Below are 26995 nucleotides of genomic sequence, written 5' to 3'. Positions count from 1 at the left end.
CAGCTACTCAGGTGGCTAAGGCAGGAGAATCGCTTGAACCCAGGAGGTGGAAGTTGCAGTGAGCTGTGATCATGCCACTGCTCTCCAGTCTGGGTCGACAGAGTGAGGCACTGTCTCAAAAAAAAAGAAAAAGAAAGAAGAAAAAAATACCATGCATAAATGGTATAAAGTTCTTAATTATATTTGCTTTGCTGGTGGGAATGTCATTGGTTTTGGGAGTTGATTTAGGTGATTTTCCTGAAAGTTTAAAAATACATCCTGATACCCTTAAGAACACAAAAGTAATTGTGTAAGAGAATACTTTTTTTTCCTTTTTTTTTTTGAGACGGAGTCTGGCTCTGTCACCAGGCTGGAGTGCAGTGGCATGATCTTGGCTTACTGCAACCTCCGCCTCCCAGGTTCAAGCAATTTTCCTGCCTCAGTTTGCCGAGTAGCTGGGACTACAGGCGCGCACCACCACGCCCAGCTAACTTTTGTTTTTTTAGTAGAGATGGAGTTTTACCATGTTGGCCAGGGTGGTCTCAATCTCTTGACCTTGTGATCTACCCACCTCAGCCTCCCAAAGTGCTGGGATTCCAGGCGTGAGCCACTGAGCCTGGCCGGTGTATTTTCTTATGAAGGATAACTCTAGGAATTTTGTATTTTGAAAAACGTGTTTTAAATATATTCAAAATAAAGTTAAACATTTAATTTTTGCAGTTTTCAAGTGAAGTTTAAATGGTTTTCTCCTCAGGGCTATCATTAAGAAGGCTTCTGATCTAGAGTACAAAATCCAGAGAAGAACCCTTTTCAAGGAAGACTTTATCAATTATGTTCAAGTAAGTGTGTAATAATTTTTTTTTTTTTTGGTGAGATGGGGTCTCTGTCACCCAGGTTGGAGTGCAGTGGTGTGAATGGTGTGATCTTTGCTCACTGCAACCTCTGCCTTCCAGGCTCAAGCAATTCTCCTACCTCAGCCTCCTGGGTAGCTGGGACCACAGGTGCATGCCACCTTGCCTGGCTAATTTTTTATACTTTTTGGTAGACACTGGGTTTTGCCATGTTGCCCAGGCTGGTCTGGAATTCCTGAGCTCAAGGGATCCACGCCTTGGCCTCTCAAAGTGCTGGGCTTACAGGTGTGAACCACAATGCCTGGCCAATAATTAATAATTTTATTACTTTTTTTTGAGGCAGGGTCTCACCTTTCACTCAGGCTGAAGTCCAGTGGTCCCATCATGGCTCAGTGTAGCTTCCACGTCCTGGGCTGGAGCCATCCTCCCACCTCAGCCTCTGGAGTAGCTGGGACTACAGATGTGTGACACTATGTGTGGCTAGTTTTTGTGTTTTTTGTAGAGACGGGGTGTTGGCATGTTTCCCACGCCCAAAATGCTGGGATTACAAGTGTTTGTGAGCCACCGGGCCTCGTCTTTTTTTGTTTTGTTTTGTTTTTGAGACAAGAGTCTTGTTTTTTCGTCCAGGCTGGAGTTCAGTGGTGCGATCTTGGCTCACTGCAACCACCACCACCCGGGTTCTAGTGGTTCTTAAGTCTCAGCCTCCCCAGTAGCTGGGATTACAGGCGTGTGGCACCACGCCCAGCTACTTGTAGTAGAAACTGGGTTTTGCCATGTTGGCCAGTCTGGTCTCAAACTCCTGGCCTCAAGCAGTCCACCTGCATTGGCCTCCCAAAGTGAGTGCTATGATTACAGGTATGAGGCACCATGCCCGGCCCTAGCCTTACTTTAATCCCTTCACAAATTGATTGATTGGTTGATTAATTGAGATGGAGTCTCTCTGTGTCACCCAGGCTGGAGTGCAGTTGCGCAGTCTCTGCTCACTGCAACCTCTGCCTCCTGGCTTCAAGTGATTCTCTTGCCTCAGCCTCCCATCCTTTCACAAATTTAAAATCAGTTCTAGAATGATTAGCTTAACATCAATTTATTTTTTTTGAGACGGAGTTTCACTCTTGTTGCCCAGGCTGGAGTGCAGTGGTGTGATCTCAACTCACTGCAACCTCCGCCTCCCGGGTTTAAGCAGTTCTGTGCCTCAACCTCCTGAGTAGCTAGGATTACAGGCGCATGCCACCATGCCAGGCTAATTTTTGTATTTTTAGTAGAGACAGGGTTTCACCATCTTGACCAGGCTGGTCTTGAACTCCTGATCTCGTGATCCACCCACCTCGGCCTCCCAAAGTGCTAGGATTACAGGTGGGAGCCACTGCGCCCGGCCAACATCAATTTAAAAAAAAATTTTTAGGCTGGGTGCGGTGGCTCACACCTGTCATCCCAGGACTTTGGGAGGCCACGGAAGGTGGATCACTTGAGGTCAGAAGTTCAAGACCAGCCTGACCAACATGGTGAAACCCTGTCTCTACTAAAAATACAAAAATTAGCCGGGCATGGTGGCGGGTGCCTGTAATCCCGGCTACTCAGGAGGCTGAGGCAGGAGAATCTCTTGAACTCGGGAGGTGGAGGTTGCAGGAGCCGAGATCGCGCCATTGCACTCCAACCTGGGCAACAGAGTGAGACTCCGTCTCAAAAAAAAAAAAATTATTTTTTTCTAAAATTCCAGAAAGGTGCATTAGATAGATATTTCTGAACAGGAGTAACATTGGGAATAGCATTACTCCACTAAGACTTTAGTCCTTGCCAAACTGAACTTACTTTTCCCGTCTCTTTCTCTCTTTTCATTTTCTTTCTTTTTTTTTTTTTCTACTGGGTTTGTAGATCAGAGATTGTCAGAGACATATTGTGTATCAGGACTTCAGCAAGAGATTTGCCTCTTGGTGAGCAAGATAGAGGAGAGTGAATTTGATGATTGTAGAGAATTGAAAAGTTACTAGTTTATCTGTTGTCTGTCCACTTGGAAAGAGGTGTGCTGCAAGATTTTTTCATCTTGTAAATGCATGGAAGGTTTGAATAAAGATAAATCATGTCAGATCAATTTTCCAATGGGGGAGAATAGCTAATATGTTGGATGACGAAATCAGGATTCAGAAAGAACCAATAACAAGATGAAATGTTTATAAGACTAGAAGTTTTGGGTGGGCATAGTGGCTTATGCTGTAATCCCAGCACTTTGGGAGACTGAGGTGGGCAGATCACCTGAGGTCAGGAGTTCGAGGTCAGCCTGGCCAACATGGGGAAACCCCGTCTCCGCTAAAAAAGCAAAAATTACCTGGGTATGGTGGTGGGCCCCTGTAATCCTAGCTACTCAGGAGGCTGAGGCAGGAGAAATGCTTGAACTCAGGAGGTGGAGGTTGCAGTGAGCCAAGATTGTGCCATTGTACTCCCAGCCTGGGTGACAAGAGTGAAACTCCATCTCAAAAAAAAAAAAAAAAAAAAAAAAAAAGACTAGAAGTTTTGAGCTTAGATTTCAAAAGACAGCTGAACAAATGATATATGAACCTTGGCTAAGCTATTGTTTTTGGAAGAGGTCCTATAAGTAGACTGCTCACTCAAAATGAGTCAAGACCATATTATGTCAAAAATACAATTTTTTTTTTTCAAGTAATACACTCTTGCCTAGGCTGGAGTGCAATGGTGCGAGCATCACTCATTACAACCTCGAACTTCTAGGCTTAGGTGATCCTCCTGCCTCAGCCTCCCAAGTAGGTAGGACTACAGGCTTGTGCCAGATGGCTGGCTAATTTTCTTATTTTTGGTAGAGATAGGGTCTCTTTATGTTGCCCAGGCTGGTCTTGAACTCCTGGGCTCAAGTGATCCTCCTGCCTTGACCTACCAGAGTGTTGGGATTACAGGCTTGAGCCAGTGTGCCCAGCCAAAAGATTTCTTTTTTTTTTTTTTAGACAGAGTCTTGCTCTGTCGGATCTCGGCTCACTGCAAGCTCTGCCTCCCGGGTTTACGCCATTCTCCTGCCTCAGCCTCCCGAGTAGCTGGGACTACAGACGCCCGCTACCTCGCCCGGCTAGTTTTTTTTTTTTTTTTTTTTTTTTTTTGAGACGGTGTCTCGCTCTGCCGCCCAGGCTGGAGTGCAGTGGCCGGATCTCAGCTCACTGCAAGCTCCGCCTCCCGGGTTTACGCCATTCTCCTGCCTCAGCCTCCCGAGTAGCTGGGACTACAGGCGCCCGCCACCTCGCCCGGCTAGTTTTTTGTTTTTTTTTTAGTAGAGACGGGGTTTTCACCGTGTTAGCCAGGATGGTCTCGATCTCCTGACCTCGTGATCCGCCCGTCTCGGCCTCCCAAAGTGCTGGGATTACAGGCTTGAGCCACCGCGCCCGGCCTACGGCTAGTTTTTTGTATTTTTTTTAGTAGAGACGGGGTTTCACCGTGTTAGCCAGGATGGTGTCGATCTCCTGACCTCGTGATCCGCCCGTCTTGGCCTCCCAAAGTGCTGGGATTACAGGCTTGAGCCACCGCGCCCGGCCAAAAGATTTCTTAAAGCTAAATGAGACTGTGAAAGCACAAACCATAGGAGAAAAGATCGATTGATTTGTGTTCAAAATACACATTTCCGGAGGGGCGTGGTGGCTCACTGTAAGACAGGCAGATCGCTTGAACTGAGGAGTTCAAGACCAGCCTAGGCAACATGGCAAACCCCATCTCTACAAAAAAATACAAAAATTAGCTGGGCATGGTGGTGCACGCCTGTAGTCCTAGCTACTCTGGAGGTTGAGGTTGGAGGATCAGTTGAACCTGGGAGGTGGAAGCTGTAGCGAGCCATGATGTTGCCATTGCACTTCAGTCTGGGTGATAGAGACCCTGTCTCAAAAAAAAAAAAAAATTTTTTTCTGTGCAAAAAAGACACTACAAATAATGTGAAAATACAAGCCACAAAATGTGAGAAAATATTTGCAACACATAATTGGAACTACATATACACATGTATAAAGAACTGTAAATCGAGAAGAAAATGACAACTGAAAAGAAAAATGGGCAAATCATGTGAACGTGAAAGTCACAAAGGGGAAACATCACTTGTAGTTAAACTTATGAAAAGATGTCAGCCACATCAGTAATTATTTAAATAAAGATTAAAACCAGGTGTAGGGTCCGGGCATGGTAGCTCACGCCTGTAATCCTAGCGCTTTGGGAGGCTGAGGCGGGTGGATTACTTGAGGTTGGGAGTTGGAGATCAGCCTGGTCAACATGGTGGAACCCCATCTCTACTAAAAATACAAAAATTAGCCAGGCATAGTAGCACGTGCCTGTAATCCCAGCTACTGGGGAGGCCGAGGCCAGAAAATTACTTGAACCTGGGAGGCGGAGGTTGCAGTGAGCCTAGATTTTGCCACTGCACTTCAGCCTTGGCAACAGAGCGAGACTCCATCTCAAAAAAACAAACAAAAAAACCCACGACTGCTTTATAGTCCTGCTTTTTAGGACTGCTTTATATTCATCATAAGAGCAAATCTTTTTTTTTTTGTTTTGAGATGGAGTCTCCCTCTGTCACCCAGGCTGAAGTGCAGTGGCATAATCTCAGCTCACTGCAACCTCCGCCTCCTGAGTGTTTGTTTTTTTGTCTCAAACAAACAAAAAACAACGAAAAACCTATGGATTGATAGATGTAGCATGATACCGTTTATGTAAAATTTAAAAGCATTCAAGACATCATTATAATAAAGTTCAAAATCATGTTTGGGAATGATAACAAAGTCAAGGTAATTCCTGCCTCTGGAGAGGGAGAAGAGTAGAATCAGAGATGGGTACATAGGTGGCTTCATTTTTATACTGTTTTATTTCTAAAAAAGATTTGAAGCAAATGTAGTGCAATGTAGGTTTTGATGTAGCTGTATTGTAGCTGCATGGGGTGTTTTATAAGCTTAATATTTCATGGAATAATTTTTTTTTTTTTTTTTTTTTTTTTTTTTTTTTTGAGACAGAGTCTTGCTCTGTTGCCCAGGCTGGGGTGCAGTGGCCGGATCTCAGCTCACTGCAAGCTCCGCCTCCCGGGTCTACGCCATTCTCCTGCCTCAGCCTCCCGAGTAGCTGGGACTACAGGCGCCCGCCACCTCGCCCGGCTAGTTTTTTTTGTATTTTTTAGTAGAGACGGGGTTTCACCGTGTTAGCCAGGATGGTCTCGATCTCCTGACCTCGTGATCCGCCCGTCTCGGCCTCCCAAAGTGCTGGGATTACAGGCTTGAGCCACCGCGCCCGGCCTCATGGAATAATTTTTAAGTGAAGCATATAATTATAAGCTTGTTAATTATTTTAAGTTTTATAGCTAAGTGAATTTTAAGTGAATTCTAGACATTTATTGTAAATTATGCTTATGTGATAGCACATTATTTTTTATTTTATATTGTTGAGTTTTGTTTTATGACTAACTAAATTTCCAGTATGTAAAAGGTTTTAGATTTTCTAGCTTCTAATTTTTTTGTATGTTTTTCTTTCATAGTATGAAATTAATCTTTTGGAGCTGATCCAAAGAAGAAGAACAGTAAGTAGAGGATTTTCTAGAAGTTGGAAAAAAATACAGAACTAAGCAGTATGACTGACGGTATAGTTAAGACTTGTGTTTGGGAGACAGTGTGGATAAAACTGTGTGGTGATATGCCTGTAATGGATATTTGTAATTATTTGTTTGCTTCATCAGTACCATTCAGTGGTCAAGTAGGAATGCTGTTTTGGACAAATGTGATTAAGCTGAGGCTTTGTTTTTTATGTCCCCCTTTAGCGCATTGGATATTCATTTAAGAAGGATGAGATTGAGAATTCTATTGTACACCGGGTACAAGGTGTTTTCCAGCGTGCCTCAGCAAAGTGGAAAGTAAGTGATCAGGCCATCCTTAACTTTATGAGATGTGAAGATAAGTATTATAGATATTGTATTAGGAATTCAACTGCAGTTTTCTTTTTTTTTTTTTTTTTTTTTTTGAGACGGAGTCTTCGCTCTGTCGACCAGGCTGGAGTGCAGTGGCCGGATCTCAGCTCACAGCAAGCTCCGCCTCCCGGGTTCACGCCATTCTCCCGCCTCAGCCTCCCGAGTAACCGGGACTACAGGCACCCGCCACCTCGCCCGGCTAGTTTTTTGTATTTTTTAGTAGAGACGGGGTTTCACCATGTTAGCCAGGATGGTCTCGATCTCCTGACCTCGTGATCCACCCGTCTCGGCCTCCCAAAGTGCTGGGATTACAGGCTTGAGCCACCGTGCCCGGCTCAACTGCAGTTTTCTATTTTTATCTTGGGTATCTTTATACTTACTCTAATGATGGTATCATTGCTCAAAACTTTTTTTTTTTTTTTTTTTGAGACGGAGTCTCGCTCTCTAGCCCAGGCTGGAGTGCAGTGGCCGGATCTCAGCTCACTGCAAGCTCCGCCTCCCGGGTTCACGCCATTCTCCGGCCTCAGCCTCCAGAGTAGCTGGGACTACAGGCGCCCGCCACCTCGCCCGGCTAGTTTTTTGTATTTCTTAGTAGAGACGGGGTTTCACCGTGTTAGCCAGGATGGTCTCGATCTCCTGACCTCGTGATCCGCCCGTCTCGGCCTCCCAAAGTGCTGGGATTATAGGCTTGAGCCACCGCGCCCGGCCTTCAAAACATTTTTTGAGCCACTTAGCAAACCAGTAAGAAAATTGATCTTATTACCTTATAGTTATTCTGTGAGGACAGTGCTGAAAATAGTGTATTTGATACATTACTAAGGATTGGAAATTTGGGAGATACTTGTATATATCTGTGAGTACACTGAAGACTTAGAGCCTGAAGATAAATGGTTATGTAGGGGCAATACCTCAGAAACTTGATTTTTTTTCTTTTCTTTTTTTTTTTTGAGATAAAGTCTCACTGTGTTGCCCAGGCTAGAGTATGGTGGAGTGATCTCAGTTCACTGCAACCTCTGCCTCCCAGGCTCAAATGATTCTCCCACCTCAGCCTCCCCAGTAGCTGGGATCACAGGCACATGCCACCATGCCTGGCTAATTTTTGTATTTTTGGTAGACACAGGGTTTTGTCATGTTGCTCAGGCTGGGCTCAAGTGATCTGCCCACCTCAGCCTCCCAAAGTGCTGGGATTACAGGACTCTTTGGGATTGGATATATTATATGAGAAGTATTTTGGATTCTTGGGAATGACAAATTTTATATTGCTACCCCAGATTGAGATCCTTTAAGAACTGCATTAAACAAATTGGATAGATAACAAAGTTTTTTTGGGGCATTGTGAGTGGGAGTTGGGGGAAAGATTGAATTATCATAGTTAAGAGATCTGAGCCTTTGTGAGGGAAAGCCAGATAGGATGAGAGGTGATTGGATTTTCTGAAATCTGCTTTTTTTTTTTTTTTTTTTGGGATGGAGTCTTACTCTGTCGCCCAGGCTAGAGTGCAGTGGTGTGATCTGTGATCTTGGCTCACTACAAACTCTGCCTCCCAGGTTGAAGTAATTCTCCTGCCTCAGCCTCCCCAGTACCTGGGACTACAGGCACAAGCCACCACGCCTGGCTAATTTTTGTATTTTTAGTAGTCAGGGTTTCGCCATCTTGTCCAGGCTGGTCTCGAACTCCTGACCTCAGGTGATCCACCTGCCTCAGCCTCCAAAAGTGCTGGGATTACAGGCCTGAGCCATTGCGCCTGGCTTGCTTTTTTTGAGATGGAGTCTTGCTCTGTCACCCAGGCTGGAGTGCAGTGGCACAATCTTGGCAGCTCACTGTAACCTTCACCTCCGAGGTTCAAGTGATTCTTCTGCCTCAGCCTCCCTAGTAGCTGGGATTACAGGCACATACCAGCACACTTGGCTAATTTTTTCTTTTTTTTTTTTTTTGAGATGGAGCCTCCCTCTGTTGCCCAGGCTGGAGTGCAGTGGCACGATCTCGGCCTCCTGGGTTCAAGCGATTCTCGTGTCTCAGCTTCCCGAGTAGCTGAGATTACAGGGGTCTGCACCACGCCCGGCTAATTTTTTTGTATTTTTAGTAGAGACGGGGTTTCACCATATTGGCTAGGCTGGTTTTGAACTCCCGACCTCAAGTGATCCACCCACCTCGGCCTCCTAATAATCTTTGTAATTTTGTTGAGGTGGGGTTTCACCATGTTGGCCAGGCTGGTTTCGATCTCCTGACCTCAAGTGATCCGTCCACTTTGGCCTCACAAAGTGTTGGGATTACAGGCGTGAGCCACTGCCCCCAACCTGAAATCAGCTTGTTTTTTAGCAAAGCTAATTAATGCGAAGGTGTATTATATGTAAAGGTCAAATTCGGGCAGCTTACTACATTGCTTTTCTTGCAGGATGATGTTCAACTTTGGCTCTCCTATGTGGTTTTTTGTAAGAAGTGGGTAAGTAAAGCCATGCATGTCTTAATTCCTCTGGCCATATTTTTGTTAATCTGCCCTTTAAGCTTCATGTCAGATGTTTTTTCCTGAAGTGTAGGGTTAACAAATGAAAAAAGAACCCAAGAAGGCGGAACATCAATATAACATTGGATATCTAAATGACTCTTCATGGTTTCCAAGTCAATTGAAAAGAATATAATTTTTACGTGTATTTGTTCAATACAGCTGATTTTTTAAAGATATTTAAAGTGTTTTGTGGTTTAATTGAGGTAGAAAATTATGAGGGTCTGTGTTCGTTTGTATGTCCCTAGCAATAGCATGTCATGCTTCATTGGATTTTACAGTTGGTAAAGTTAGGGTTCACATTACTTAGCGAGTAAGAGCAATGATTTATCTGTGCAGGAAGTAGAAATATTTTGCTTTTTTACAGGCTACTAAAACTCAACTTAGCAAGGTATTCTCTGCCATGTTGGCGATTCATTCCAACAAACCAGGTATGGTGAAATCTTTGTCAATTTTTCTACATTTTATTTAGACTCAAGCCGTTTTGGATTTTATTTCACTTGATGAATCTAAGAGATTATTTTGAGGACTTGAGCTTAGGCAGTTGGTCTCAGCAGTTTTTGTTACTGACATAGCTGCCTCATAGTTCACCCCTGCCTACTATATACTAGTTACTGTCCTAGGTGTTGTATCTGCAGGCAAGAAGGACTGTATTTCTTTTTTTTTTTTGAGACAGAGTCTCGCTCTCACCCAGGCAGGAGGGCAGTGGCACAATCTCAGCTCACTGCAACCTCCGCCTCCTGGGTTCAAGCAGTTCTCCTGCCTCAGCCTCCTGAGTAGCTGGGATTACAGGCGTCTGCCACCACGCCCAGCTACTTTTTGTATTTTTAGTAGAGATGGGGTTTCACCATGTTGGTCAGGCTGGTCTTGAACCCCTGACCTCGTGATCCACCCACCTCGGCCTCCCAAAGTGCTGGGATTACAGGTGTGAGCCACCGTGCCCGTCCAGACTGTATTTCTTTTTAGATGATGGCAGAATAAACTTTTGAATCCTTTGAGGGACATTTTATTTGAAGGCAGTCAAATCTGAGGAATTTTAGAAGCTTAAAGGGGAAAATATCAATATAAATTTTAGAAGAGTGCTGGTACAGAGTAGACTCATGTTTTGTAAAAGAAATATTTCTCTTGTGAATAATGTATAAATGGTCTAGTTGATAGTGGAGGGGCCTCAGTACCTATTCTCAGGGTATTAGGCTTAATCAGACATCTTACACCACACAAGACTCAAATAGACGACATTTGCTACCAGTTTACTCAGAAATATAGCAGGATAGCCTTAGGTATGTTTCTTCTGCAGAATGCTCTTAGCAGAATACAGGTAGCCTCTGGTTCCTAAGGTGACTGTTCAGGTATGAGGAGATGAGATCATATCAGTGGGTAGGGGATCCACTCTGGCTTAGAAGCCCCATGGATGGGCATGGCTTCTACAGATCCTAGAAAGATCATGCTCAATTTTAGGAGTCACATGTTCAAGAAAGCTCAAAGGAATTTCTTGCCACCATTGCTGACCCTCCTATTCCAAGTGTGGTTACCAGCCAGATGTCATAAAGCAATCTTGCTTGTTAAGATAGCTGACCTTTGTTAAGTTTCTAGGGAAATAGCTAGAATGTTAACTCAGAGTTAATTTCCCATGTAGAAGGATAAAGGATTTTAAAGAAAATTACAAATTAGAATTTATTTTGTTTTTTATTTTTTTGAGACAGTCTTGCCTCTGTTGCCTAGGCTTCAGTGCAGTGGTACTATCTCGGCTCTCTGAAATCTCTGTCTCCTGGGTTCAAGTGATTCTTATGCCTCAGCCTCCTAAGTAGTTGGGATTACAGATGTGCACCACCACGCCCAGCTAATTTTTGTATTTTAGTACAGATGGGGTTTTGCCGTGTTGGCTAGACTGGTCTCGAACTCCTGACCTCAAAAGATCTGCTCACCTCAGCCTCCCAAAGTGCTGGGATTACAGGAGTAAGCCACTGTTCCTGGCCCTAGAATTTCTCTAAATATTGAGAAAAGAGCAAAAAATAATTCATTCATTGTAAGATAAGCAGTTTTTTCTGGCCTTTTTTTTCTGAGATGGAGTCTTTCTCTGTCGCCCAGGCTGGGGTGCAGTGGTGTGACCTCAGCTCACTGCAGCCTCCACCTCCCAGGTTAAAGTGACTCTTCTGCCTCAGCCTCCCTAATAGCTGGGACTACAGGAGGGTGCCACCACATCCGGCTAATTTTTTGTATTTTTTAGTAGAAACGAGGATTCATCATGTTGGCCAGGCTGATCTCAAACTCCTGACTTCAAGTGATCTGCCTGCCTCAGCCTCCCAAAGTGCTGGGATTACAGGTGTAAGCCACCGCGCCTCGCCTTTTTCTGGCATTTTACTACCTTTAAAATTTGTATGTGGGCCAGGCACGGTGGCTCATGTCTATAATTCCAGCACTTTGGGAAGCCGAGGCAGGCAGATCATTTGAGATCAGGAGTTTGAGACCAGCCTGGGCAACATGGTGAAAACCTGTCTCTACAAAAACTACAAAATTTAGCTGGGCGTGATGGTGTGTGCCCATAGTCCCAGCTACTTGAGGGGTAAGGTGGGATCCTGGGAGGTAGAGACTGCAGTGAGCTGTGTTTGTGCCACTGCAGCCTGAGCATCAGAGCGAGACCCTGTCTCAAAAAAAAAAAAAAAATGTGTATGACTTAAAATAATGTCCTTCGATCTGATGAAATATAGTAACAGACACTTAGGTACTCATCCTCTAAATTAACATTTGTTATCATTTACTTATTTGCTTCAGAGTACTGTTTCTAATTTTAGATAATGTAACCAAGCTTTGCAGTTAGAAACAGTCTGTCGGAACTGCATCCCCTTTTGTTAAGGGTTTTTTAAAAAAATTGTTTGAGTAGGCTGGGCGCAGTGGCTCATGCCTGTAATCCCAGCACTTTGGGAGGCCAAGGGGCGGCGGATCACGAGGTCAGGAGATCGAGACCATCCTGGCTAACACGGTGAAACCCTGTCTCTACTAAAAATACAAAAAAGAATTGGCCGGGTATGGTGGTGGGCGCCTGTAGTCCCAGCTACTCAGGAGGCTGAGGCAGGAGAATGGCATGAACCTGGGAAGTGGAGCTTGCAGTGAGTCAAGATCGCACCACTGCACTCCACCTGGGCGACACAGCGAGACTCCGTCTCAAAAAAAAAAAAAAAAAAAAAAAAAAAATGTGGCCGGGCGCGGTGGCTCAAGCCTGTAATCCCAGCACTTTGGGAGGCCGAGACGGGCGGATCACGAGGTCAGGAGATCGAGACCATCCTGGCTAACGCGGTGAAACCCCGTCTCTACTAAAAAGAAATACAAAAAACTAGCCGGGCGAGGTGGCGGCGGGCGCCTGTAGTCCCAGCTACTCGGGAGGCTGAGGCAGGAGAATGGCGCAAACCCGGGAGGCGGAGCTTGCAGTGAGCTGAGATCCCGCCACTGCACTCCAGCCTGGGCAACAGAGCGAGACTCCTCAAAAAAAAAAAAAAAAAAAAAAAAAACAAAAAAGTGTGAGTATTAAAATTGGATCATCTGGTTCTTTTCTTGTCTGACTTGATTAATTTATTGAAATGAAATCTGATGTTTTTTCACTTACAGCTTTGTGGATTATGGCAGCCAAATGGGAAATGGAAGATCGATTGTCTTCAGAAAGCGCAAGGCAACTCTTTCTTCGGGCACTGCGCTTTCATCCAGAGTGCGCAAAACTTTATAAAGAAGTAAGTGTGTGTGCACATGGGATGAGATGGTGATGTCTCAGTTTGGTCCTCTGGAGACATATATTGTTTTTTTTTTCCTGGATTCAAGCAATTCTTATACCTCAGCCTCCTGAGTAGCTGAGATTACAGGTGCCCGCTACCACACCCGGCTATTTTTTGTATTTTTAGTAGTGATGGGGTTTTGCCTTGTTGGCCAGGCTGGAGACACACACACACACACACACACACTTTTTTTTGAGACAGAGTCTCGCTCTGTCGCCCAAGCTGGAGTGCAGTGGCGCAGTCTTGGCTCACTGCAAGCTCTGCCTCCCAGGATCACGCCATTCTCCTGCCTCAGCCTCCCGAGTAGCTGGGACTATAGGTGCCCGCCACCATGCCCAGCTAATTTTTTGTATTTTTTAGTAGAGATGGTGTTTCACCGAGTTAACCAGGATGGTCTCGATCTCCTCACCTCGTGATCTGCCTGCCTTGGCCTCCCAAAGTGCTGGGATTACAGGCGTGAGCCACTGTTCCCGGCCCGTGTATTCTTTATTAAATAAAAAAGGCTTCAATTTATGGAGGCTAGGAATAAGTGTGGAGGTGTGGGTAAGGAAAAGCCTCTTTTTTTTCTGGAGACAGAGTTTCGCTCTGGTGCCCAGGCTGGAGTACAGTGGCCCAGTCTTGGCTCATTGCAACCTCTACCTCCTGGGTTCAAGCGATTCTCCTGCCTCAGCCTCCCAAGTAGCTGGGATCACAGAGGCCCCTCATCACGTCTGGCTAATTTTTGTATTTTTAGTAGAGATGGGGTTTTGCCCTGTTGGGCAGGCTAGTCTCGAACTACCAACCTCAGGTGATCCACCCGCCTCAGCCTCCCAAAGTGGTGGGATTACAGGTGTGAGCCACCGTGCCCGGCCAGGGAAAAACATCTTTTTATTTTTTGGCCAGTGGTAGGTGTTGACACTGCAGCTTCTAAGTTAGTTGAGAGGTTAGAACCCCCACCTCCTTCCTGTGGTTGGAAGGAATAGGGAACTAGACTCTAACATTTTTTTAGTTGGGAGCCAGATTTAGCCTCTTTATACTTTTGTTTTTCTTTTTTTTCTTTTTCCCCTTGTTCCCTTGGTTCTCCAAAGAAGCCCTCTTCTGGCTTCTTTGCCTTGTCTTCCTCTTTTCTCCACGTTCTTTCTGTCTCCTTTTCTTGAGATAGATACCTGGCACTACTTCCTTTCCCTCTTTGGGGACTTATTCCCTTATGGACGGTGCCGTAGAACATTTGAGGGCCAAGCTTTAGATGAAAATCCCAAATAATAGAAAAGATGTATTGGAAGCTGCACTGTTTGAGTCATTTGTCAGGATAAAAGAGAAACTGCTATTTAATTATTATTTTTTTTGAGACGGAGTCTCACTCTATCACTCAGGCAGGAGTTCAATGGTGTGTTCCTGGCTCACTGCAGCCTCCGCCTCTGGGGTTCAAACTATTCTCCTGCCTCAGCCCCTGAAGTAGCTGGGATTATAGGTGTGCGCCACCATGCCCTACTAATTTTTGTATTTTTAGTAGAGATGGGGTTTCACAATGTTGGGCAGGCTGGTCTCAAACTCCTGACCTCAAGTGATCCGCCCACCTCGGCCTCCCAAAGTGTTGGGATTACAGGCATGCCCAGCCTGCTATTTAATTCTTAAATGAAAATTAAGGCTGGATGTGGTGGCTCATGCCTTTAATCCCAGCACTTTGGGAGGCTGAGGCAGGAGGATCACTTGAGGTCAGTTGTTTGAGGCCAGGCAGCAACGTAGCAAGACCCTGTCTCTCCAAAAAATAAAAATAAAAAAATTACCTGAGTGTGATGGGATGTGCCTCTAATCCTAGCTACTCAGGAGGCTGAGGCAAGGGGATCACTTGAGCACAGGAATTCGTGGCCGAAATGAGCTGTGATCACCAGTGCACTCCAGCCTGGGTGACAGAGCAAGACCCTGTCTCAAAAAAATTTAAAAAAGCATCTCCAAAGATTTTCAGTTTATTTCCCTTCTGTAGTACTTTAGGATGGAGCTGATGCATGCGGAAAAACTGAGGAAAGAGAAGGAAGAATTTGAAAAAGCCAGTATGGATGTGGTAAGGTTCTAATTATTTTATTCTCACTTGCTAACAATGTATAGCATTTTGAGCCTACTTAGGAGTAAGAGAAAATATTTGGAATATATTTTTCTTTTTTTTTTGAGACGGAGTCTTGTTCTGCCACACAGGCTGGAGTGCAGTGGCACCGTCTCGGCTCACTGCAAGCTCTGCCTCCCGGTTCAAGCTTTAATGTTTAATGTTGTTCCATTTTGAAACTTCCAGATGAGTTAGTGTTAATTATAAGTGGACTTAGGAAAGTGAAGCTTTATGCTATAAAAATAGATATTTGGACTAATTAATGTGGTCCTCAAAATTGTTACTTACAGAATAGCCAAATGCTATTCTTTAACACTGTATGATCTCATAAAGTGATATATTAATGGATTCAAGGAGCTTGAGAAAGGTTGTGAAATGTGTGGTTTCCTGGCCTTCTTTCTTTCCCTTTTTATATAATTTGTTATGTGACAGAATAATTAAAATATTTAGAATGTTAGACCTGAGAAGAAACTTTGCTATTGTCTATTATTGTGGTTTCCAGCTTAGAACTTTTTTCTCAGATGGAGTCTTGCTCTTGTTGCCCAGGGTGGAGTGCAATGGCACGATCTTGGCTCACTGCAACCTCCGCCTCCCGGGTTCAAGTGATTGTCTTGCCTTAGCCTCCTGAGTAGCTGGGATTACAGGCGCCCTGCCACCATGCCTGGCTAATTTTTGTATTTTTAGTAGAGATGGGGTTTCACTATGTTGGCCAGGCTGGTCTTGAACTCCTGACCTGAAGTGATCCACCCGCCTCAGCTTCCTAAAGTGCTGGGATTGTAGGCGCTAGCCACTGCGCCAGGCCGGGACTTTTTTATTCAAATAAAATGTTACACAGAAGCGCAAATAAGACATGTAAAATCTGACTTGTTTTGGTCCAAGTGGAGAGTGAGGCCTTAAGCTGTGTGATCTTGCCACCACTCTTGGAGCCTGAAAGAACACAGTTGGAAGATCAGTGATCTTGTTCAAGCTGCATACTTTACAAGTGAGGGAACTGGCCTGGAGAGAGAGACATGATTTGCCAGTGGTCATATGGCACAGATAGTCTAGGATTGTTAATTTTTGTCCTAGTGCTTTTCCTCCTTGTACTACCTATTAAGTTACATTTGATATAACACTCTTTAGGAGCATCCTGATTATTCTGAAGAAATCCTCAAGGGCGAGTTGGCACGGATCATCTACAAAAATTCTGTAAGCATAATTAAAGGTAGGTATCTTTTGAACATTATTTTTGGTAGGAAAGTGAAACATTCTTTTCCTAATGATGATCTTTACCTAGTTTTGAAATTTTCCAGTAGAATGTATATAAAACTCTGTAGGAATAGTGTCCTGTTTCTTTCAGAAAATACTTATTTTTCCTAGGCTATAATTGAACATTTCAGTAACTTATTTACTTCTTTTTTGAGATGGAGTCTCGATCTGTTGCCCAGGCTGGAGTGCAGTGGGGCAATCTCGGCTCACCACAGTCTCTGCCTCCTGTGTTCAAGTGATTCTCCTGCCTCAGCCTCCCAAGTAGCTGGGACTATAGGCGCGCACCACCCTGCCTGGCTAATTTTTGTATTTTTAGGAGAGACATGGTTTCACTATGTTGGCCAGGCTGGTCTTGTACTCCTGACCTCGTGATCTGCCCCCCTCGGCCTCTCAAAGTGCTGGGATTACAGGTGTGAGCCACCATGCCCGGCATAAGTCTCTTTTTTAAATTTATATTCTACTCCCATTTTTATTCCTTAAATTTCAGTAGGTTTGGGCCAGGTGCGGTGGCTCATGCCTGTAATCCCAGCACTTTGGGAGGTCGAGGCAGGTGGACCACCTGAGGTCAGGAGTTCATGAGTAGCCTGACCAACAAGATGAAACCCCGTTTCTACTAAAAATACAAAAAATAACTGGGTGTGGTGGTGGGCGCCTATAATCCCAGCTACTTAGGAGGCTGAGGCAGGAGAATCGCTTGAACCTGGGAGGTGGAGGTTGCAGTGACTGAGCTGAGAGAGCGCCTAGGCAACAGAGTGAGACTTCATCTCACAAAAATAAAAATGTCAGTAGGTTTTTGGGGAACAGGTTTAGTGGTGATTTTTGAGATTTTGGTGCACCCATTAGCGAGCAGTGTACACTGTACCCAGTGTGTAGTCATTTATCCTTCCATTTATTTTTTTTTGAGACAGGGTCTCACTCTGTCACCCACGCAGGAGTGCAATGGTACAATCATGGCTCACTGTAGTCTCGACTTCATGGGCTCAGGCGATTCTCCCACTTCAGCCTCCTGAGTAGCTGGGCATGGACCTCTATGCCTGGCTAATTTTTGTGCTTTTAGTAGAGATGAGGTTTCACCGTGTTGTCCAGGCTAGTCTTGAACTCCTGAGCTCAAGTGATCTTCCTGCCTTGGCCTCCCAAAGTGATGACATTACTGGCATGAGCCATTGCACAGTTCTCATGGAGTAATTAAATAATGTGGGGAGTTGAAAATTAGTTCTATTTTTATGAATACTTCAAAGATATTAACAATAGCTTTGCTTGAGTAGGGGGACCCTGAGGTGAGGGGACTATGGGATGACTTTTCTTCTATTTTGTTCTGTTTCTCATTTAAAAAACAAAAAGATTAACTCTAGTACATGAGAAGAATGCTACTTTTAAAGTAAAGTGACTCTTATTGGCAATAAACGTCTCCTTCCTTGCTTTTTAAATTTAGGTGCAGAATTTCACGTGTCACTGCTTTCAATTGCACAGCTATTTGACTTTGCCAAAGATCTACAAAAAGAGATTTATGATGAGTAAGTAACATTAGTAGAAAGGTGAAGATATCTATTTCTGATCTTGAGATTAAGGGTTTGAGGTTGGATATTTAGTAGAAGAGAAAGAAGATACCACACTAAATCCCTGGAATAAAAGCTAATATTAGCCGGGTGCAGTGGCTCACAACTGTAATCCCAGCACTTTGGGAGGTTGAGGTGGGTGGATCACTAGAGATCAGGAGTTCGAGACCAGCCTGAACAACATGGTGAAACCCTGTCACTACTAAAAATAAAAAATTAGCTGGGTGTGGTGATGCATGCCTGTAATCCCAGCTACTTGGGAGGCTGAGTCAGGTGAGACTCTCTTGAACCTGGGAGGCGGAGGTTGCAGTGAGCCAAGATTCCACAATTGCACTCCAGCCTGGGCGACAAGAGCGAAACTCCATCTCAAAAAAAAAAAACCAAAAAACAAAAAAAAACAACCTAATATCATATTATGTTAAAAAATTTTTTTCCTGGCCTAGTGCGGTAGCTCACACTTTGGGATCACAGCATTTTGGGAGACCAAGGCAGGTGGATCATTTCAGCTCAGGAGTTTGAGAGCAGCCTGGGCAACATAGTGAAACCCTGTCTCTACAAAAATAAGCTAGGTATGGTGGTGCATTCTTGTAGTCTTAGCTACTCTGGAGGCTGAGGTGGGAAGATCACCTGAGTCCGGGAGGTTGAAGCTGGAGTGAGCTGTGATCCTGCCACTGCACTCCTGTCTGGGTCACAGAGTGAGACTGTGTCTCAGAAGAAAAAAAGTATCTTCCTGATTAAGTTCTTTGATTCACTTATTGGGGGAAATAGTTTATTCAATAAAAAAAAAAATCTAAAGCTTATATAAAATTGTAAATTCTATTTTCCTGGCATTTATCCATAAAATGGGAGTTATATGTTTTTTTTTTTTATTTTTTTTTTTTATTTTTTTTTTTGAGATGGAGTCTTGCTCTGTCGCCCAGGCTGGAGTGCAGTGGCTGGATCTCGGCTCACTGCAAGCTCCGCCTCCCGGGTTCACGCCATTCTCCTGCCTCAGCCTCCCGAGTAGCTGGGACTATAGGCGCCCGCCACCTCGCCCGGCTAGTTTTTTGTACTTTTTAGTAGAGACGGGGTTTCACCGTGTTAGCCAGGATGGTCTCGATCTCCTGACCTCGTGATCCGCCCGTCTCGGCCTCCCAAGGGAGTTATATGTTTATAGTTGAGTGCTGGTAATTCTTTTTATTTATTATATTTTTATTTATTTACATTTTTAATTATAGAGATGAGGTCTCACTATGTTGCCCAGGTTGGTCTTGAACTCCTGAGCTCAAGTGATCCTCCTGCGTTAGCCTCCCAAAGTGCAAGGATTACAGATGTGAGCCATTACACATGGCTGGTAATTTTATTCTTTAATATCTGATTATATGGTTTAACAGTTATTTGTAAGCTTTGGCAACATGGTGAGATCTTGTTTTTACCAAAAATAACAATAAAATTAGCTGGGTATGGTGTTGTGTGCCTGTAGTCCCAGCTACTTGCAGGACTGAGGTGGGAGGATCCCTTGAGCCTGTGAGGTTGAGGCTGCCGTGAGCTGTTATTGCGTCACCGCACCCCAACCTGGGTGACAGAGTGAGACCATTAAATTTTTAATGAAAAAAAAATTATTTGTAGCCTACCTTGTGGGTACTTGCGTTCTTTGGTAGCACCTCTTCCTTTGACAGGAGGAGAAATAGAACTTGAATCAGTTTGTTGTTTGGGTATCTTCAGGGTTTTGAGAGAGGAATAGGTTGTGCTTTTTCTGTATTATTTAGAAAATGAAGAACCTTGGGCCGGGCACGGTGGCTCACACCTGTAATCTCAGCACTTTTGGAGGCCAAGGTGGGCGGATCACCTGAGATCAAGAGATTGAGACCATCCTGGCCAACATGGTGAAACCCCGTCTCTACTGAAAATACAAAAATTAGCTTGGTGTGGTGGCATGCACCTGTAATCCTAGCTACTTGGGAGGCTGAGGCAGGAGAATCACTTGAACCTGGGAGGTGGAGGTTGCAGTGAGCTGAGATCACGCCACTGCACTCCATCCTGGTGACGGAGCAAGACTGTCTCCAAAAAAAAAAGCTGGGTGCAGTGGCTCTTGCCTGTAATCCCAGCATTTGGGAATGCCGAGGTGGGCGGATCACCTGAGGTCAGGAGTTTGAAACCGGTCTGGCCGACATGGTGAAACCCCACCTCTACTAAAAATACAAAAATTAGCTGGGTGTGGTGTCACATGCCTGTAATCCCAGGTGCTCGGGAGACTGAGGCAGGAGAATCGCTTGAACCCAGGAGGCGGAGGTTATAGTGAACTGAGATTGTGCCACTACACTCCAGCTTGGGCAACAAGAGAGAAACTCTGTCTGAAAACACACACACACTGAAAATGAAGAGCTCAGATATAATGAAGTTCTTTAGGTTGGGCACAGGGGCTGTAATCCCAACATTTTGGGATGGACGATTGCTTGAGCCCCCAGGAGTTGGAGACTATCCTGGGCAACATGGCAAAACTCTGTACAATAAAACTACCAAAATTAGCTGGGTATGGTGGCATGCACTTACAGTACCAGCTACATGGGAGGCTGAGGTGGGAGGATCACCTGAGCCTGGGAGGTGGAGGCTGCAGTGAGCCATGATGGCACCACTGCACTCCAGCCTGGGTGACAGACCCTATCTCAAAAACAAAAAAAAGTTCTTCAGGTCTCTTGGAGTCTTGTGTTGTCACAGATAACTGCTGATTTGAGTTTGAGAGCTAACTTGAAAGTTAGCATTTGTGAATGATACCTGAAATATTCTGAAACTCAATAAATGTGGGACAACTCTGGCCAGGTGCGGTGGCTCACACCTGTAATCCCACCCAGCACTTTGGGAGGCTGAGGCAGGAGGATCACTTGAGGTCAAGAGTTCGAGACCAGTCTGGCCAACATGGTGAAAACTTGTCTCTCAAAAAAAAATACAAAAATTAGCCAGGTGTGGTGGTGTGCATCTGTAATTCTAGCTCCTTGGGAGGCTGAGGCAGGAGAATTGCTTGAATCCGGGAGGTGGGGGTTACAGTGAGCTGAGATCACGCCACTGCAGTCCAGCCTTGGTGACAGTGAGATTCTGGCTCAATAAACAACAACAGAAAAAAAAGGTGGGACAATTCTGATCCATTGTCAAAATTTCTACAATGAGTGAAGATATTCTGGAGAGCCTGTTGGGAAATAGATTTTTTCGTTTTTTTTTTTTTTTTTTGAGACGGAGTCTCGCTCTACCGCCCAGGCTGGAGTGCAGTGGCCGGATCTCAGCTCACTGCAAGCTCCGCCTCCCGGGTTCACGCCATTCTCCTGCCTCAGCCTCCCGAGTAGTTGGGACTACAGGCGCCTGCCACCGCGCCCGGCTAGTTTTTTGTATTTTTTAGTAGAGACGGGGTTTCACCGTGTTAGCCAGGATGGTCTCGATCTCCTGACCTCGTGATCCGCCCGTCTCGGCCTCCCAAAGTGCTGGGATTACAGGCTTGAGCCACCGCGCCCGGCCTGGTGTGTTTTTTTTTTTTTTTTTTTTTTTAATGAGACAGAGTCTCGCTTTGTCACCCAGGCTGGAGTGATACGATCTTGGCTTACTGCAACTTCCGCTTCATGGGTTCAAGCAATTCTCCTGTCTCAGCCTCTCTAGTAGCTCGGACTACAGTCACACACCACCATGCCCGGCTTATTTTTGTATTTTTAGTAGGGATGGGGTTTCACCATATTGGTCAGGCTGGTCTCGAACTCCTGACCTCAGGTGATCCACCCACCTCGGACTCCCAAAGTTCTGATCTCCAAAAGGCGTGACCCACTGGGCCCGGCCTGGGAAATAGTTTTTATGGTACTGCAGTTGTTACAGGGATGTCCTGTGTAGATTTTTTAAGCATAGGTAACTGTTTCTCTGATACTCCGAGTTAGTTTCTTGTTGTGGGATAGATACAGGTAAGTTGTATTTTTCAGCCTTCAGACTCTACACACAGATGATCCTCTCACTTGGGATTATGTAGCAAGGCGAGAATTAGAGATCGAGTCACAGACAGGAGAAGAGCAGCCCACAACGAAACAAGCCAAAGCAGTGGAGGTTGGCCGGAAGGAGGAGAGATGCTGTGCTGTATATGAAGAGGCAGTGAAGACTCTGCCAACAGGTGAGCTTCACCAAACCATGGTGTGATAGAGAAGGAATAGTACCCCTGAGTGTGAAACTTAAGCTCCCGTTCCCATTGCCAAAATCAGTATTGGGGATCTCTCTGTAGTATAGTTAACGATGTGCCTGACTTTCTGGTTTTTTTTTTTTTTTTTTTTTTTTTTTTTTTTTGGGAGACGGAGTCTCGTTCTGTCACCCAGGCTGGAGTTCAGTGGCTTGATCTAGGCTCACTGCAACCTCTGCCTCCCGGGTTCAAGCAATTCTTCTGCCTCAGCCTCCCGAGTAGCTGGGACTACAGGTGCCTGCCACCATGCCCAGCTAATTTTTTTGTATTTTAGTAGAGACGGGGTTTCACCGTGTTGCTCAGGCTGGTCGTGAACACCTGAGCTCAGGTGATCCACTCGCCTTGGCTTCCCAAAGTGCTAGGATTACAGGATTACAGGTATGAGCCACCGCGTCTGGCTTTTTTTTTTTTTTTTTTTTTTGAGATAAAGTCTCACTCTTGCCCAAGCTGGAGTGCAATGTCACAATCTGGGCTCACTGCAGCCTCTGCCTCCTGGGTTCAAGCGATTCTCCTGCATCATCCTCCCGAGTAGCTGGGATTACAGGCATGTGCCACAATGCCCGGCTAATTTTTGTATTTTCAGTAGAGATGGAGTTTCACCATGTTGGCCAGGCTGGTCTTGAACTCCTGACCTCAGGTGATTTGCCCACTTTGGCCTCCTAAAGTGCTGGGATTACGTGCGTGAGCCACCGCATTCGGCCGTGCCTGGCTTTCTAACTTGGTCTTTGTCTGATGGTAATGGAGCTTTTATGACCTTCCTCCATAGTAGTGGTATTTATGTTCATTTATTTTGGGGGAAACTTAGGAAATAATTCCTAAGATTCTTAAATTATTACTCCTTAATTACCTTTTCTTTTTTTTTTTTTTTTTTTTTGAGACAGGATCCTGCTGCGTCACCCAGGCTGGGGTGCAGTGGCACGTTTGCAGCTCACTCCAACCTCTGCCTCCTGGGTTGAAGCAGTCCTCCCACCTCCGCCCCGAATAGTTGGGTCTACAGGCACGTGCCACCATGCCAGGCCAATTTTAATGTATTTTTTGTAGAGATGAAGTTTCGTCACATTGCCCAGGCTGGTCTTGAACTGCTGGAATCAAGCGATCTGCATGCCTCGGCCTCCCAAAGTGCTAGGATTACTGACATCCTTAATTATTTATTTATTTTTTCTTTTTGAGACAGAGTCTCACTCTGTGACATGATCTCGGGTTACTGCAACCTCTTCCTCCCAGGTTTAAGCAATTCTCCTGCCTCAGCCTCCTGAGTAGCTGGGATTACAGGTGTATGCCACCATGCGCCACTGATTTTTGTATTTTTAGTAGAGGTGAGGTTTCACCATGTTGGCCAGGCTGGTCTTGAACTCCTGACCTCAAGTGATCTGCCTGCCTCAGCCTCCCAAAGTGATGGGATTACAGGCGTGAACCACTGTGTCCGGCCCTTAATTATCTTTTGATAGTGATATAATTTTTATTTTGTAATAATGTAGAATAAAGGCAGAGGGGATATATAACCTAGATAAGGCTTTCAATTTTTATGTTTAAGCTGTTACTCAGTTGTTTTCCCCCAATATTTGAGGTGTTTTATTGGTTGTAGTCAAAATAACACTTTTTAAAATCAGGCTAATTTAAACTCTTCTTCAGAAGAGAGTTTTCCCCTCAAAGAAAAGATGTATGATGACTGTTGTTTTCCTTCTCTTTTAATAACTTTGATGTGATGAATGTTGAACTAAGTGATCTGATCAACATAATCTTTGACTTTTCCAGAGGCCATGTGGAAGTGTTACATCACCTTTTGCTTGGAAAGATTTACTAAGAAGTCAAATAGTGGGTTCCTTAGAGGGAAGGTGAGGTTGTTACATGGTTACATGGTTACAGTGGTTGACTAGATGGTGACTGTCTTCTGAAAGAACAGAAGCACAGCTCTTTTGGTGTCTGGCATAGCTTCTGAAAACTTGTATGCTTAGCCACTCTCTCTCCCCTTGTGGGCGACGTGTTATTCTAAAGGTCTGAGTCTGGTTTGCTGCCAGGTTAGGAGGGGCTCTCATGTGACTGGGCTCTGTTCGGTGCAGCTGCCTAGTGCATCTATTCATAAGTGAAAGCACCATGCAGGAGCAAGTCAGCTTTGAATTCTCAGAAATGCGCAAAACTGCTTTTGTTCGTGTCAGAGGCCAGAGGCCCCTGCTGGGATCTTTGTAATGAACTGAGGGATTTTTCTGTTTTCAGAGGTTGGAAAGAACCATGACTTCATTCAGGAAGGCACATGAACTGAAGCTTCTGTCAGAATGCCAATACAAGCAGTTGGTAAGGACGTGGAGAAAATATTTTCTGCCAGTTACAAATACCTTATTCCAGTTGTTTTGTGCCACAGTCATATTTTAAATATATATAGTCTTAAGATGAAGGCCATTCGGGAGTTTGGTATGTAAAGTGTGTTTATATGTGTTTGCCAGTATTTGGCATATGCTAAAAATGAAATCTGTACTAGCAAAGGGAGGAATATTATATAATGAAAAACACTTAGAACAAGAATCATGATTTGGGTTTGTTTTACCACCCATTCCTTTTTTTTGAGACAAGTGTCTCACTCTCTTTCCCCAGGCTGGAGCACAGTGGCGCGATCTCAGCTCACTACAACCTCTGCCTCTTGGGTTCAAGTGATTCTTCTGCCTCAGCCTCCCAAGTAGCTGGGATCACAGGTGCATGCCACCACACCTGGCTAATTTTTGTATTTTGGTAGAGATGGGGTTTTACCATCTTAGCCAGGCTGGTCTCTAACTCCTGACCTCAAGTGATCCACCTGCCTCGGCCTCCCAAAGTGCTGGGACTACAGGCGTGAGCCATCACGCCTGGCCAAATTTTTGTATTTTTAGTAGAGACGGAGTTTCACTATGTTGGCCAGGCTGGTCTTGAACTCCTGACCGTTCAAGCGATCTGACTGCCTCAGCCTCCCAAAGTGCTGAGATTACAGGTGTGATCCACCGCTCCTGGCTGTGCCTGGTTTTCTAACTTGGTCTTTCAGGCGTGAGCCACCATGCCCAGCCTAGATGATTCATTTTCCGTCAGAAGAAACGTATCAAACCATTTCATCTCTTAGACTGGAGGCTCTATGGTTGGTAGGGAGTGTACCTGATTTGCTCACTGTTGAATCTAGCATATATAGTGTGCAATAAAAATGCTTGCTGAGTGTACTGATTATATACTGCCATTTAATGTTTCACACATTTGTACAATTGGATTGGTTTTAGGTTTTTTTTTTTTCTCTTTTTCAAATAATGTAGATATAAGCATTTTGAACAGGTAACGTTTCCTTTCATTCGTGTATTTTTTGGCCCACATTTGTTAATGTAAAAGTCCCAAATTGAAGTGTTGAGCACTTTTATGACTCTTGCTACAAACTGTCAAATTGAATTTCAGAAAAATTGCATTAGTTTATGTTATGTCCAACTCTGAATGAATATACCTGTTTCTTTGACACACCACAAATACTGATTTTGTATTTATTAAGTTTTAAAAAATTTTTTGGAGACAGAGTCTTGCTCTGTCACCCAGCCTGGAGTGTAGGCATGATATCGGCCCACTGCAACTTCCTCCTCCCAGGTTTAAGTGATTCTCCCACCGCATCCTCCTGAGTAGCTGGGATTACAGGCGTGCGCCAACATACTTGGCTAATTTTTGTATTTTTAGTAGAGACAAGGTTTCACCATGCTGGCCAAGCTGATCTCGTGGTCTTGACCTCAGGTGATCCGCCTGTCTCGGCCTCTGAAAGTGCTGGGGTTACAGGCGTGAGCCACTGAGCCTGGCCTATTTGTTAATTTTCATCCTCTGTTGGGCGAGCATGTGTTCTGGCATAGTGAACTGTTTTGTTTTTATTTATTATTTTTTTGAGATGGAGTTTTGCTCTTGTTGCCTAGGCTGGAGTGCAATGGCACGATCTCGGCTCACCTCAACCTCCGCCTCCTGGATTCAAGTGATTCTCCTGACTCAGCTTCCCGAGTAGCTGGAATTATAAGCATGCACCACCATGCCTGGCTAATTTTGTATTTTTAGTAGCGACAGGATTTTTCCATGTTGGTCAGGCTGGTGTCGAACTCCCGACCTTAGGTGATCTGCCTGCCTCAGCCTCCCAAAGTGCTGGGATTACAGGCGTGAGCCACCGCGCCTGGCTATGAACTGTTTTATTAAAAACTTATGCCGGGCATGGTGGCTCATGCCTGTAATCCCAGCACTTTGGGAGGCCAAGGCAGGCAGATCATCTGAGGTCAGGAGTTCGAGACCAGCCTGGCCAACGTGTTGAAACCCCATCTCTACTAAAATACAAAAAATTAGCCGGGTGTGGCAGCAGGCGCCTGTCATCCCAGCTACTTGGGAGGCCGAGGCAGGATAATTGCTTGAACCCGGGAGGCGGAGGTTGCAGTGAGTAGAGATCATCGCGCCACTGCACTCCAGGCTGGGCTACAGAGTGAGACTCCGTCTCCAAAAAAAAAAAACAACACCTAACTTACAGTCTAAATTATTTATGTTCTCTGGTTTTTACGTCTTCCCTGTTTTTGGATAACCCTCATGGGTATCATGGGTAGGAGCAGTGAAAAGAGGAGAAATTCTAAATTGTTCACTTTGTGCCTGTTTAACAGCCATGGAAAATTTGTTTTGATACCTATAAATTATCACATAGCTCTTTTCTTTTCTTTTGTTTTGTTTTTTTTTTGAAATGAAGTCTTGCTCTGTTGCCGAGGTTGGAGTGCAGTGGCGTGATCTCAGCTTACTGCAATCTCCCTCCTGGGTTCAAGCGATTCTCCTGTTTCAGCCTCCTGAGTAGCTGGGATTACAGACGCCCACTGCCACAACCAGATAATTTTTGTATTTTTAGTGGAGACGGGGTTCACCATGTTGGCCAGGATGGTCTCGATCTCCTG

At 44.8% G+C, this 26995-nt stretch overlaps 2 protein-coding genes across 3 annotated transcripts in view; both read left to right on the top strand.

Moving 5' to 3' along the window:
• COPRS (coordinator of PRMT5 and differentiation stimulator) overlaps positions 1–26995 on the top strand; it is a 415601-nt gene that overhangs the window by 362252 nt on the left and 26354 nt on the right. The window lies entirely within an intron of this gene.
• Positions 1–26995, top strand: part of UTP6 (UTP6 small subunit processome component) — a 42304-nt gene that overhangs the window by 1327 nt on the left and 13982 nt on the right. For both annotated transcript variants that reach the window (XM_050763805.1, XM_050763804.1), the window contains exons 2-13: positions 734–818; positions 6334–6375; positions 6613–6705; positions 9153–9200; positions 9628–9691; positions 12864–12982; positions 14988–15065; positions 16227–16308; positions 17785–17866; positions 21844–22028; positions 23847–23926; positions 24306–24383. In XM_050763805.1, the coding sequence (XP_050619762.1) occupies positions 734–818; positions 6334–6375; positions 6613–6705; positions 9153–9200; positions 9628–9691; positions 12864–12982; positions 14988–15065; positions 16227–16308; positions 17785–17866; positions 21844–22028; positions 23847–23926; positions 24306–24383 (1036 nt within the window). The remainder of the gene's footprint in view (positions 1–733; positions 819–6333; positions 6376–6612; positions 6706–9152; positions 9201–9627; positions 9692–12863; positions 12983–14987; positions 15066–16226; positions 16309–17784; positions 17867–21843; positions 22029–23846; positions 23927–24305; positions 24384–26995) is intronic.

This window comes from Macaca thibetana, chromosome 16 (genome assembly GCF_024542745.1).
Source record: "Macaca thibetana thibetana isolate TM-01 chromosome 16, ASM2454274v1, whole genome shotgun sequence".
Taxonomy (NCBI): Eukaryota; Metazoa; Chordata; class Mammalia; order Primates; family Cercopithecidae; genus Macaca; species Macaca thibetana.
The sequence above is the reverse complement of the archived record's forward strand: the minus strand, read 5'-3'. Positions and strand labels throughout refer to the sequence as shown.